General features: G+C 36.7%; 1 protein-coding gene across 7 annotated transcripts in view; it reads right to left on the reverse strand.

Annotated features, from left to right (window-relative positions):
• Positions 1–14,057, reverse strand: part of RYR2 (ryanodine receptor 2) — a 732,481-nt gene that overhangs the window by 191,861 nt on the left and 526,563 nt on the right. For all 7 annotated transcript variants that reach the window (XM_082425485.1, XM_082425482.1, XM_082425483.1 and 4 more), the window contains 7 exons: positions 13,092–13,206; positions 11,276–11,408; positions 10,963–11,066; positions 8,034–8,169; positions 7,301–7,487; positions 5,433–5,538; positions 2,566–2,686 (listed from right to left, as the gene is read on the reverse strand). In XM_082425485.1, coding sequence (XP_082281611.1) covers positions 2,566–2,686; positions 5,433–5,538; positions 7,301–7,487; positions 8,034–8,169; positions 10,963–11,066; positions 11,276–11,408; positions 13,092–13,206 — 902 coding nt within the window. The remainder of the gene's footprint in view (positions 1–2,565; positions 2,687–5,432; positions 5,539–7,300; positions 7,488–8,033; positions 8,170–10,962; positions 11,067–11,275; positions 11,409–13,091; positions 13,207–14,057) is intronic.

Here is a 14,057-nt window from a genome sequence, read left to right on the forward strand (position 1 = left end):
ACTAATGTTTAGAGACCAACTTCACATACTAAATACAGAACATATAATAGGAATTATCAACAATAGCTGGTGATGCTTAAAGAACCAACTGACTTGTCATTGAAACCTAAGAAGAAATATTGATGGTTTGAGTTTTTAAAGTTGATTTAATGCATACCACAGCAAAATAAAAACATACAAGTTTCTGTCTACATTCTCCATAAAAAGAAAGAAGTTAAAAAAAAAAAAAAACAGCATCAATTTAACAATGACCAGTAGATGGTATTTTAAAAATTAGCTTTCAGTGTGACTGTGATAGTTCACAAAAAATCCTTTAAATCCTAAGGTAGACAATATACTGCATATTTATGACAAAAAAGTCATAACGTTACTATAACCCAACTAAATAGGACAGGAAAGAAACTAACTTGGAAAATCTTAAAGGCTAGTAAAGACAGATAACTGGAGGCAAAGGAGGTACATTGAGACTTTTGGGGCAATTCTGAAAGGGACATCTGGACACCCTTAGAGTCCTTGTTTTTGGTTCTTTGTTATTCCTGATTTTAACCGTAAAGGCTAGCATTTCTTTATTCCCTAATCTGTGTGTCACTGGTATTATTCTTATCTTTTTTCCTGAGAGTGTCACTTTTGTGGCTCAGAATGTAAGGGAAAGACAAGATATTTTAGCTAAGTAAATGAACGCGAGTTAGAAGTAAGGTGAAAAGAAGGTAAATGAGGAGAGTCTGTTTATACACAAGAAAAAGAAACTGCCTAAAGTGGGGAAGACAAAAAGCTAGGGGACAATTTTTAAGGTCCAGCTTTCCCTAAATTTAGAATGAGTATTCAGTTATCATGGCTGTTTGTATCACCTGAAGATGTGGGTGTGTAAGGTTAGCAAACACGAAACTTTACTTCTAACAATACGGCCCGCAAGTAGGGTAGACCGCTTGCCATTACACAGTGGTCGCCTCATTCTAGACTTGAGGTACTGACAGCTAATCTTCTCTGGGCATAATTCATGACAGAAAAGGGTCATCACGTGTCCTTCCTATCTAATTATGTTTTCGTTCTAAAATCAGAAGCTTGTATAAAAATGATATATGTAACAATATCCAATAAAGTCTGGAAAACAGAGCAAAACTGCCATTGGAAAAAGGGAGAATTAAGTATAATTTGGGACCTAACGTATCTTTTAGGTGCCTTCAGTAACTGCTTAAATTTTTTTATGGGAGGCAGAGAGTGAACTACCAACAGGGAATTGGGCCTTGGGCCCAGGCCATGCGCCATTTCTGTTGTAGTCTGGGCTAGTGCAGGGGCTCAGTGTGGGGGAGAACTGGGGCCTTATCACCACCTCCACAGTAAAGCATCGGCTCCTCACTCCATCCTTCCTGAGCTGGGCCCTCCCATCTCCTCCCAACCCAACGTGAGCAGGGCTGTAAGGAATCACAGCTTCTGGGCGTTTACATGGAGAGTCTGTTGACTTTATTTTACATGCTTTTGAGTTAACATTGGAAAACTAATCACAAGCAGTTCTAAACCAAAAATGGCATGTTGTAAAAGAAAAATAAACGTTGAGTTAAAATGGGGAGAAACAAATCTTTCCAAAATGTGCTCCTCAGTCTTGAAAAGAGCACTTCTTTCAACACACTGGCAATTTTTAAATCGTTAAGTCAAAACCTATGACCATTGTTTTAGAAAAAAAGCATTATAAGCAAGTGACCACGAAAACTATCAAAAAGGGTGAATTAAGGTGTTGCTGTCAAGAAAGAGAAGAATAGGGGACCAAAGAACTCTAGGAGAGACATTAGATAAAACAGTTGAGATGCTTATTTCCCTTTTCTGGAAACTGAAATGTCACCTGAAAAAGAATTAAAATCTCTTTGGAAACAGAGCTGTTTAAAAACAATGCATGTAGAAAATATTTTATAAAAAATATATTTTTTTAATTGGGGTATCGTTGCTTTACAATGTTGTGTTAGTTTCTGCTGTATGATGAAGTGAATCACCATACATATATCCCCTCCCTCTTGGACCTCCCTCGTACCACCCTTCCATCCCACCGCTCTAGGTCACCACAGAGCACCGAGCTGAGCTCCCTGTGCTATACAGCAGGTTCCCACTAGCTATCTTTTTTACACATGGTAGTGTATATATGTCAATCCTAATCTCCCAATTCATCCCTCTATGTCCACACATCCGTTTTCTACATCCGCATCTCTATTCCTGCCCTGCAAATTGGTTCATCTGTATGATTTTTCTAGATTTCACATATATGCGTTAACATTTATACAGTGGAATATTACTCAGCCATAAAAAGGAATGAAACTGGGTCATTTGTAGAGATGTGGATGGATCTAGAGTCTGTCATACAGAGTGAAGTAAGTCGGAAAGAGAAAAACAAATATTGTATATTAACACATATATGTGGAATCTAGAAGAATGATACAGATGTAGATCATTTTTTAAAAGAAACTTAGGTAGTGTAACTATGCTGCAGGGAAAGAAACCGTGGGTACTGATGATCTTATTGAAAACATCACACCATCCACGCCCAACTGAATTACAAAGAATGGAAATTCGCCTTACCTTTGGCTATCGTTGGCATTTGAAAAGCAATGCTGATTACTCCCACCAAATCTCCCAGTGGAATCAGGGATCTCAAAATAGACCTGATTCTGATGGCTTCTCCCTTAGCAGCATGAATCAACTACAGACAGAAAAATAAAGGAACAAAGAATAACTTTTTGAAATCAATGTTCTAATTCTATCTAGAAAATTAGAAGAATGGGAATACAAGTCTAAAATAATTTTCTGTTAATTATATATATATATATATATATATATATATATATATATATATATATATATATATATATATATATATATATAAAGTTAGACCTCTTTAATAATAGAACCACTCTATGATTCAGCAATTCCACTCCTGGGTATATATCCAAAGAAAACAAAAACACTAATTCGAAAACATATATGTACTCAAATGTTCATAGCAGCATTGCCTAGATATAGCACCCTAAGTGTCCATCAACAGAAGAATGGATAAAGATGTGGTGTGTGTGTCTATCTATCTATATCTATATCTATATAGATATAGATAGATAGACACACACACAACAGAATACTACTCAGTCACAAAAAAGAATGAAATTTTGCCATTTGCAACAAAATGGGTAGACCTGGAGGGTATTATCCCTAGTGAAATAAGTCAGACAGAGAAATACAAATACTGTATATGATCACTTATATGTGGAATCTAAAAGATAAAACAAATGAACAAATATAACAAAACAGAAACAGACCCACAGTTACAGAAAACAAACTAGTGGATACCAATGGGGAGAGGGAAGGGGGGAGGGGCAAGACAGGGGTAGAGAATGAAGAGATATAAACTATTATGTATAAATAAATAAGATACAAGGTTATATTGTACAGCACAGGGAATTCAGCCAATATTTTATAACTTTAAACAGAGTATAACCTATAACAATACTGAATTACTATGTTGTACACCTGAAACTAATATAATATTGTAAATCAACTATACTTTAATTAAAAATTTTTTTAATTAAAAATAAATAATAAAGTTGAAACTCTCTCAGAAAGTGCTGTTTCAGGCTTACAGACAGATATTTACTTGCCACACAATTTTCATTGTCTTCAGCACACACTGAGTCACATACTGCAGTCTAGGCCAACAGGTATATCCATTAGAATAATAGTTTTTATCCTCTCTGGGGTATTAAAGTATTTTAAGACTGATAAGTCTGTGAATGCTTACCCCCCAAAATTACATATAAATATCTATCCATAACATGAGCAATAATACTAAGGGAAAAATTATTATCTTTAGGTTCTGAACATATACTAATATTTAGGCTGGTTTAGCCTTTTTTGTTTTGTGATAAAAATGTAATTGTATGTCCACCTATATTCTACCCTGATTTCTCCCAAGGATGGGTTTATAATGTTGGGGAAAATGGTGAACATGGATCCTAACAGGTGTTTTAGACCTTCACTGGCTAATGAAGTATCTATGAAGATCGTGGACCTGACATAGTCAAGGATCTCAGCCCGTCTCTGCAACAGACTGGAAGCTTCCAATGCCAGGGAACGCATCTGTCCCTTCACCACAGAGTGTGAAACACAACCACAATTTCTGACACCTAGGAAGTCCTCAATTAATGGTTGTTGAAGGTGAATAAATTTCTGAAGTGCCAAGGTTAGTCCCTTATTAAGTCACTTGGTTGTTTTTCCCTTTAATATAATAGAACAAAAATCTTCTATTTATTAGCATAATTTCTCTCATGTTTCCTTTGATCTTCTACTTTAACAGGAAAAGAATGAATATTGTGAGCATAAAGTTTTTTCTCTGCAATGACCTTCCAGCACACAAATTTTTGATAGTCTATTCCCATTTACTATAATGAAAATCTCATTGACAACAAGTTAAGTTGTTACAAAAAAATCAAACTCCAGGTTTTCTAACATTCTAATATTTCTACATCCTGCAATTCCTCTCTGTTCACAACAAAAGATTACATCCAGAAAGCAAGAAAGTTTTAACCTATGGGTGTGAGAGAAAGAGCCAAAAACAAACAAGCAAACCCCGCTCCCCTTACCGCCCCCCCCCCCCAAAAAAAGACACAGATTCGAAGGGTAGGGAGAAAGGTGATGTGTTATAACAGTCACTTTGGCTTCATGCTCAGAGCAGTTAGAAGTGTATTTGCTTTCTTCCCCAGGACTGGTCAATATGCTTCATACTCTGGCTGTTTCCCATCAACAGATCATGAAGCTAATTTTATGGGCCCTGGTTAGCATTTTTTAAATTAATATAATGGAAGAAAACAGAATAGATTAGAATAAAGTAGAAAATAGCAGAATGCATTACAGAGTAAAAGTAAGTATCATTCCATGAACTTCAATTACCTTTTGGTCAAAAAGTTTATGAAAACACTAATCAATAGGGTCTACATAGCTCTTTCCTTTCCCCTGACCTGCTCCCAGCCCCACTTTCCTTTAAACCAGTGGCCAGCACGTAGCAGCTCCTTCAAAAGGACTAAATATTATATAGCAAGGAAATAACCCTTGATAGGAGTGGGGCTTTCTGCATGCACTAAAACAGGAAAGGACACTGTATAGGAAAAATAAGTTCTTTCCTTCTAAAAGTGTGGGGAGGCTTATATGAGTTTTAGAGATATATTAGTAACTGACTATTCTATTAATGACTCATAACGAAATCTCATCACTGATTTTTGTAACCAAGAAGATATTTCCAACTAAACAAACACTTGTTCAGCAATGAGGCTGCAGCGATTATTTTTAATGGAGCGTGAAGATTGCTGGTTTTGGATACTTTTGTGGTTTTTGCCAGTGATGGATGTCTTAACAAAGAGGAATAAGCCAGGATTTTTGTTCTTGGACCCCACGGCACTTACATGCATTTCAGGAGCACAGCGTCCTAAGAGGTCAATCAAAGCTGCATAAAATGTCATGATGGCATTCCCCATGTGGATGGTATCATCCTCCTCCTCTTCTGTATCACTTTAGTGGATTTTTCAAAAGAAACAGAAAGAAAAGCAAACGGGATAATAAAATGACGTTTCAGATTTATTACATACTTCTCAGAGGAAAGGGACCAGTATGGTAATTAATTCTGCCTCTTCTGACACTTTTCACATATGTGTTTAATATACAGCTTGACATTTCAAAAAGGAAAATAAAAATGGGTCAAAGACAAGATTTGAGATTCTATCACCAAGAAGCCATCTGTGGGAACTTTAATATTAAGATTCCTTCAAAATGGAAAAAAAAAGAGGAATTATTAATTTGATGGATTCTGCTCATTTCTACTGGCAGACAAGATATTAACAGAAAATAATTGATTGAAGAACTTGGTAAGTTTACTTTTGTCCACAGCATACATTTAGAGAAAGGGTGACAAAGATCTGTCCTATAAGATGACATATACAAGGCACCCAGTACGGTGATTTGCCCAGAGTACTTCATAAACGTGATTTGATTTACTCACCTCTCTTTACTCTGCCCCACCCACTCACTCCCAAGTAATACAACATGAAAAACATAAATATTTCATCATCTCATTGATGAGAGACAAATTTGGATGGCCCTGGAAGATCATGCCATTCCTCGTTTAGTGGCCTGGCCGAAAGCTGCCTCAGCTGGACTCAGCAGTCTGCAGAGTAACAGCAAGGCCTGCTGACAATATTGTTCCTCGCAAGCAATGCTGTTCCCAAGGTCCTCAGGTGCACACCTGCTCAGGTGGTACTCGACCAGCAATCTCTTGGTATATTTTCTACTTGTTGGAAAAACTAAGGGATTCCTAGTTCCTCAACAGCTAACTGATAAATATGTAACTTGCTCTTGGAGCGCTCCCAGCCTGGAACCCTGGCCTTGCTGTCGATGGAATATTTACGCCAGGTCTCTAAGTGAGAGAACCAGGGTTTGCAAGACTACCTCTTTGCTTGGAAAATTGCCTCCAATAAGCCCTATGTTATATCTTTACCAGTGGTGCTAGCAGTGTGGTTACATGGTCCCCTAGCAGGACACTCAGCTCCACAGATTAAAAAAATAGGAAGCTGAGGCTTCCCTGGAGGTCCAGTGGTTAAGACTCCATGCTTCCACTGCAGGGGACATGGGTTCGATCCCTGGTCGGGGAACTAGATCCTGCGTGTCGCGTGATGTGGCCAAAAAAAAAAAAAAAAAAGGAAGCAACATGCCTGGATGAATTTATTGCTGGAATCAAGTATTAACAACAAAGACTATGGAGAAATGTAAGGTAGTCGCTGCCTCCCTGGTCACCAAGACCTTAATAAAGCATTTTACTCCTCAAAGTGACAACATCCCCTTTTCTCTGCCACCACACCAGTTTAGTTAAGTCCCCATCCTCTTGCTAAAAGTCTCTTTCTCTCTTACTATTATCATGAAAACTCGTTCCAGCTAACCTCCCAGTAAACTCTATTCTAATTTCAAAGGCTCACCTGCCATCATTTGTAAGAACTCACTACTCCCTAGAGCCCTGAGAAAATTCACAAAATACATCTCCTCCTACAACCTAAGTTTTTTTCGACTAAATCCGTACAATCTTCCTGAGGTCCCTCTTGGTTCGTTCACCCTATTCCAGCAGCAAATTCCATCCCTTCTCTCAAAACACATTTCATTTTCAAGGGAAGAAATCCGGAGTACCAGAGAATTACACTGCAATTACGAGAACGCAAATTATATTTTGTAAAATTAAAAGTCAAGTAGTATCATTTAATCTTAAGAGTGCGTATACTCGACCTACGGGGTTTTGCTGGATCCACTAGTTGGTGAGGGACCGTCTCGAGAAGGATCCTCAGCTATTTTTATGGCTTCTTCCATGGCTGCGAGCAGACCATTCCCACCTTCCCCCCTCAAGGCAGGACCGAAACACTCAGGCCTCCGGATGAGCAATCTCACCACGACATTTGCATTCTCCTCCACGCTTTCCCCTAAGATCAAACGGGGAACAGGAGTAAGCAAACATTGACTACATGGAAGTTCTGAGCAAACAATGTTATACTAATCTGCTTATATTTAAAGCAAAATAACTAAAACCTGATAAGGTAGTAGTAGAGCCAAAGTTGAATCCAAATTACTAGTGTTCTGTCCATAAGACTCAGTAAATTTCTTTTCTTGCACTTAAAATTTTCCAAGTAAAGAAAAGCACGATGGAGGTATAAACTATTCATTTTTGTTAATTTGTTATAGGAAGTGAAGTCATGATCCTAGCTATTATTAGAGTCTAATTATAAAAACAGCAAGAATGTAAGTGCCTAAACATTTTTGTTTAATAATGAAAGCCCAGCATCACGATCAAAATAAATATTACAAAATAAATTATTACTGTGAAAAAGCCTACTGATTATAAAATATTCAATTTCTTTACTACTATCTACTTCCTTCATGAAAATGCTGGGATGCCTCATTATTTTATACATCTATTTTTTTTGCAGTTTTAATAATGACCATAAAAGACCCTAAGCGATTCATCCTACCATTACAGAAGACAGCAAATCTGAGAAAGTCAAGATATCTCTCTCCTTCAACTGGATTCCACCCAATGTCTGGATAACCCTTCGACACCAGCATCTGACAACTCTGCAGTCCACAACCAGCCAAATATCGCACTACCTGCAAAAACAAGATGATAAGCAAAAACGTTACCCCTTGGGTGAGATACTCATTAGAAGCTTGCACTAGACATGGTAAATGTTATTACCAAATGTTATTATTCGTTTAAAACGAATGCATTTTTGCAAGTTCTTTTTAATCTCATGACCGTCTATATGAACCCCCTTTAGTAAAACCTTAGAATTAAGAAATACCGACAAACTGTAACAAAGTGCTATCACAGTAAAAATGTTTATGAATGAACTCTATGAAAGAAAAATATTCCTAAATTTCATATCATTTGAGACTTTTACCTACAAGAGTCATAATATTTGATAAACTTCAAAAATGCCTAATGGCCTCTGGCCCGGTGTAAAACCTGAATCCATCTGAGATAGTGAAAGATCCATCTGAGATACGATGATATTTTAAAAAAGTGAATTTATTTCCAAAATAAAATATCAGTTTAATGGGGGAAGGGGTGTGTGTGAGAGGACACCTAGAGAAGTGGAGAAAACTAAGCTCAGAGTCAAATATCGTTGGGTTCAAATCTGACTTGTATTAGAACTTAGTGTATCATCTTGAACCACGGTTTCACTGTCTATTAAGTTTCGGATAATACTACCAACCTTTCTGTTTTGTTAAACTTAACACATTAAAATTTCTGCTTAGCTCAGCCTTTTAAAATATTCTGTCTTATGTGAATGTTGGTTCTCTATACAAGATTTCATTAACAGAACCAGTTTTAAAAGAAATCCCTAAAAAGAAAAAAAAAGGAATCCCTAAAGAAGTCACTATCAATGGTAGCAGATGGTTGGAGGAGCAACTTATCAAACAAAATAAGCTACACCCAGCTCAGTCACAAGCTAAGCCAGGCTTGAAAATAAATAAATAATACAGCTAAAAATATTTTACATCTTCCTTATTGAGGTATAATTTATGTACAATAAATTCATCTATTTAAAGTATAAATTCAATGATCTTTGAGAGATTTATCCATCTGTAAGAACCCACAATCAAGATGTAGAGCATTTTCCATTGCTCCTCAGGTCCCCGTGTCTTTTGCAGACCATCTGTCCCTACAAGCCTTGGTCCTGACAACCTGCTTTCTGCCACTACAAACTAGCTTACATGTTCTAGGACACTGATACATGCAGTCATCCATTATGGGTATTTCTGAGCCTGGCTTATTTCACTCAGAATAACGACTTTGAGATTCATTCATGCTGGAGTACATGTCAGTCCCTCATTCCTTTTTGTAGCCTAATCATGGCATCTCGCTACTTATGGAAATACCCTAGTGTTGTTTATCCATTCACCAGTTGTTTGGTGAGCTGTCTCCAGTTTTGGGCTCAGATGAATAAAGCCATTATCAACATCCATGTACACATCTCTGTGTGGACATATATTTGTATTACTATTGAGTAACTACTTAGGAGTGGAAAGGCTAGGTGCATATTTATGTTAGGTATGTTTAACTTATTAAAAATAATGCCAAACTGCTTTGCAACTGACTTAACCATTTTTCATCCCAACAGCAGTAGATGAGCGTTCCAGTTGCTCCAAAGCCTACTCAGTGTTCAGCGTTGTCTACTTTTTAAAAATACTAGCTATTTTATCAGTGTGTAGATAAAAACATTTCAAATTATATACGGGAGAAAATTCTCCAGAGGTTATTTAGAGATGCAAAGCTTCATGACGCTTGCCTGGCATGTCAGAAGGATTTGGGGAAGAGTTCACTTTTTCATGCTTTCAACAGCTATGCGTTGAGCATCTACCCGGTGCCAATGTTAAGACTGGGAAAAAGCAATGAGTAGCAGAGGGAAAAATGCCCTGTACTCACTGGCCTTACATTATGGTAAGGAGTAGATTTTGAAAAATACATAAATATACAGATTTTAGTAAAATATATTTATATTAAAATGTAATTTTAAACCATAAATATTTAAACTATAGCACGGACATGGAAGAACTGAAAAGAAGGTGACTTTGGAGCAATGACTGGCAGGGATGTCTGGAAAAGAGCCATGAGGACGTCTGGCAGAAGAATATTGCAGACGGAGGGAACAGCAAGGGCAAAGGCCCTAGGGCACGAGCACACCTAGCAAGTTCCAGTGACAGCAAGGGGTCCAGCATGGCTGGAGCAAAAAGAGAGACCCGGAAGATTGCAGGAAATGAACTAAGACTGACTGGATGGAGCTATTGCAGTGCCTCTAAGTGTATGCTCAAAGTGAGATAGGAAGTCTTTCGAGAGTTCTGGGCAGAGGATTAATATGATCCTTTCAAGAGACTCACTCTGGCTGCAACGGAGGGATCAGGAAGACCACTTAGAATGCAACTGCAATTAAAACATGGGGGAAATTTATCCATATTTTGGTAAACATATATGTGGCCTAATATGCTTAGAGTGCATGGCTTTCAGTGTATCAATGATAGCTTGCACTGTAATATGCAAACTTCTGTGATATAAATCGTATATATAAGATGTTAAAACAATTTCTTTTAAGAAATCTAAACTGTATGATTAAAGCAAAAGTGACAGCAGATTACCAGGAAAGGACAAAAACGCAAAAGAATATAGAGTAAGTGGATTCTCTTTCCAAAGAAAACTGCATGTGATCAGAGAAAATACCTTCTCAAATTTTTTGTTCTTTATAACTTATAATATTACATATAAGTGTAACATATTTTTAATACATAGTATATTATAATTATAATAATTATAACTATAGTATAATTACACTTAAATATCTTGAGGAACCACTATGAACAAGTGTAATTCACACAAACACACGGGGCAGGGATGCTGTTTACCTTTTCCAGATCTGGCTCCCGCAAAGCTAAGGCTAGTTCATTATTATCCATCACCGAGGCTGCTGCCACGTCCAGTGGCGTTGAACCTCTCATAGCTGGTGAGGCTGTTCATTGAAACAAAGATGAAACAAAACCTGAATTGCGCTGCAACTATGAATTCCATGTAAAAAAAAACTTTCACTTAGAATTGAATTTCTAAATGCAATACGTATTGCACTAATCCAACTTAATTTACATTAAAGTTTAATTTTAAAATCCAATATGTAAATCCCTTTTATCTTAAAGATTAAATGAAAGTCATACATTTACTTACCAAGACCAACACTGCTGTTTTCCAGTAAATAACTGAGATGATCGAACATTGCTTTCTGATTCTGCCTACTTATACGACAGAAGTAACAGAGAAAACGGCAACAGTTGGCCACCATCTTGGGAAAAGTGATTTCCTACATAAAGAGCATTTAGTTAGCTGGGAAATCAAAGGATCTTTATAAAATTGAGTTCTGAAGTTGAGGTCTCAATCAGATTGCCCATCCGTGTGTGCCCATGTCTGCCAAGCCTCAGGTACAGAAGACCTTTGAATGTCCAGACTTGGACTCATCTAGTCCTAGAGCCACCAAAAATCAAGCCTGGCACTAATTTGAAGCCTCACTGCCATCAATGGGTTGATCTGGAATTAATCTACAGCCCTAAACCTAAAGGTGGCATGGGCCTGGTTTAGGAACCAGGCGGGCTCAGCTATGATTCCTGACTCACATTATTAGCTGCGCTTCCTTGGGGAATTATGCAATCTCACTGATTCTCTTCTGTAAAATTGTAATAAGATGGATGATAATATTTACTTGAGGCAAAGGAGGGAGAGTTCAATGAGACATATTGTGAAAAATACCCAGTTTAATATTTGGAACCACATAATAGGATGTTCTTATCATCAGTGTCACTGTTGTATTATTATTAAGATTCCGGGAACTCACATCTTCCCTGACTGACACATGACTCATCTCCTATGATGAACACCCTTCCTGGAATGTCTGCCTGCTGGGCCCCAGCAAACACATCTCCCCTGAGACCTAGCTCTTATTCTAGTATACTACAGATAATCCCTAAAGACTCCAAGTCCTTCTCAAACAGAGTATTTTATAAATATCCTTATAAGTCTGTCTAACTGGTAGTCGGAACATGAGAAATATGGACTCACGTCTATATTTTGAAAATTACATTTTAAAATTTCAAAAAAAATACTGAAACATTTTGCAAATCAGAGGTCATGAAATTGTACTGCTTTATATGGAGTTATATATTATATTATTCTATTTGTTTGGTTTTAAATTTTTTTATTTTAAATTTTAATCATTTAAAAATGCACCTTAGTGTCTTACAACAAACGCTATAGAGCATCATCTTCAAATCTTGGTCTGGATCAGGAACTTAGTGGAACCAACTGTTGTCTGAATCAAGGGAACGGGTGGGTCTGAACAGCATGCTTGTGTTATGGACTTCTAATGTGATGGAGATGGATTTATAATTCAAAATCTTACAAAATTAGCATAGTATTAACTTTTAAGGTTTCTAAATACCCCCTAAGTGAGGATAATCTAGGAGATAGCAAATTACATGGCATAAGAAAAATTGTTCTCAATATCAAAGAAGAAACTACAGTCAGACCTCTATATTTGCAGGTTCCACATCTGCGGATTCAACCAAAACGCAAAAAATGCCGAAAGTTCTAAAAGGCAAAACTTGGATTTGCTACATGACCGCAACTATTTACATAGCATTTACACTGTATTAGGTATTATAAATGATCTAGAAATGATTTAAAGTATATGAGAGGATGTGCATTAAGTTATACACGAATACTACACCATTTTATCTAAGGGACTCGGAACATCTGTGGATTTTGGTATCTGCAGGAAGGTCCTGCAACCAATCCCTTGTGGATACTGGAGGATGACTGTAGAAGCATATCCAACTCTCAGTCTGTACAGTTTTGTTCATTTTTTTCAAAAAGTGTTCTTTAAAAAACAGTCCTAATAGAATTTACAGAAGTTCTCATTAAGAATATGCCATGTACATATTCTAGGAGGTTACAATAAATGGCATCCCAAGAATCAAAGGGTTTTCTTTACCTTGGACTCCCCACCTCCAAGGACATTCACCATGACCTCCATCACTGTCTCGTGCATCCCAAGAGCCCTCATGAGATTAGGGTGCTGGTAAAACACTTTATTATTCATGATATCCCTAGAAAGGACAACATAGGTACAAGGGAAACACAGAAGTCAGAGCAAAATTTAAATAAAAACGTATCTGAGATCATGATAAATCTTCTGGAAATAATTACTGGAACGTATGGAAAAGGAAGAGCAATCATCGTTAAGCCATAAAAGTTAATAAGCGCAATTGGGTTTTCCTCAAAAATACTGACAGCCTACCAAAAATAGCATACAAGTCTTCTACTCCTATCAATTATAAAAAATGTACTAAATAGGTAAACATTCATTTATATGAAACAGACTTTGCGACACTTATTCCTAGTTTTATGAATATCTAAATTCAATCTTATTTTGTTCAACCTTATTTTGTATAGACATATGACGCAGTATTATACCATGTTCTTATGAAAATTTCTATATAAATAATTGTTGTATAAGTATCTCTGCTTTTCATATATGCTTTTTTAGTACTATATTCATTATTTGTATGTTTAATAACAGTAGTGTTATTTCCTGCCACATTTATGTTATCATTCTGGCAAAATGCTTTTAAAGGATACATATTCTCCCAGAGACACTGAATACACATGAAGTCCAGGTACGAGTAATCCAACTCATTAAAAGGGACATTTAATTTAAAGAAACAGCAGCAGACGATACCTAGAATGTTTTGTATTATTATTATTGCATTACACATTATTACAATACTTATGTAAAGGTACTTTTAAAGATCTTAATGTTTAGCAGTCCTTGCAAATAAATAGCTCTGTTGATTTTTATTTTAACATATAGCAAATCATGCAAGAGTCTTTTCTATAAAACACTTTCTTGTTGGAGCCAGAGCAAGAAAATAATGCACAATCAACGAGAAACCTGAAA

The sequence above is a fragment of the Balaenoptera physalus genome (assembly GCF_965194825.1).
Source record: "Balaenoptera physalus genome assembly, chromosome: 14".
In the NCBI taxonomy this organism is placed as follows: Eukaryota; Metazoa; Chordata; class Mammalia; order Artiodactyla; family Balaenopteridae; genus Balaenoptera; species Balaenoptera physalus.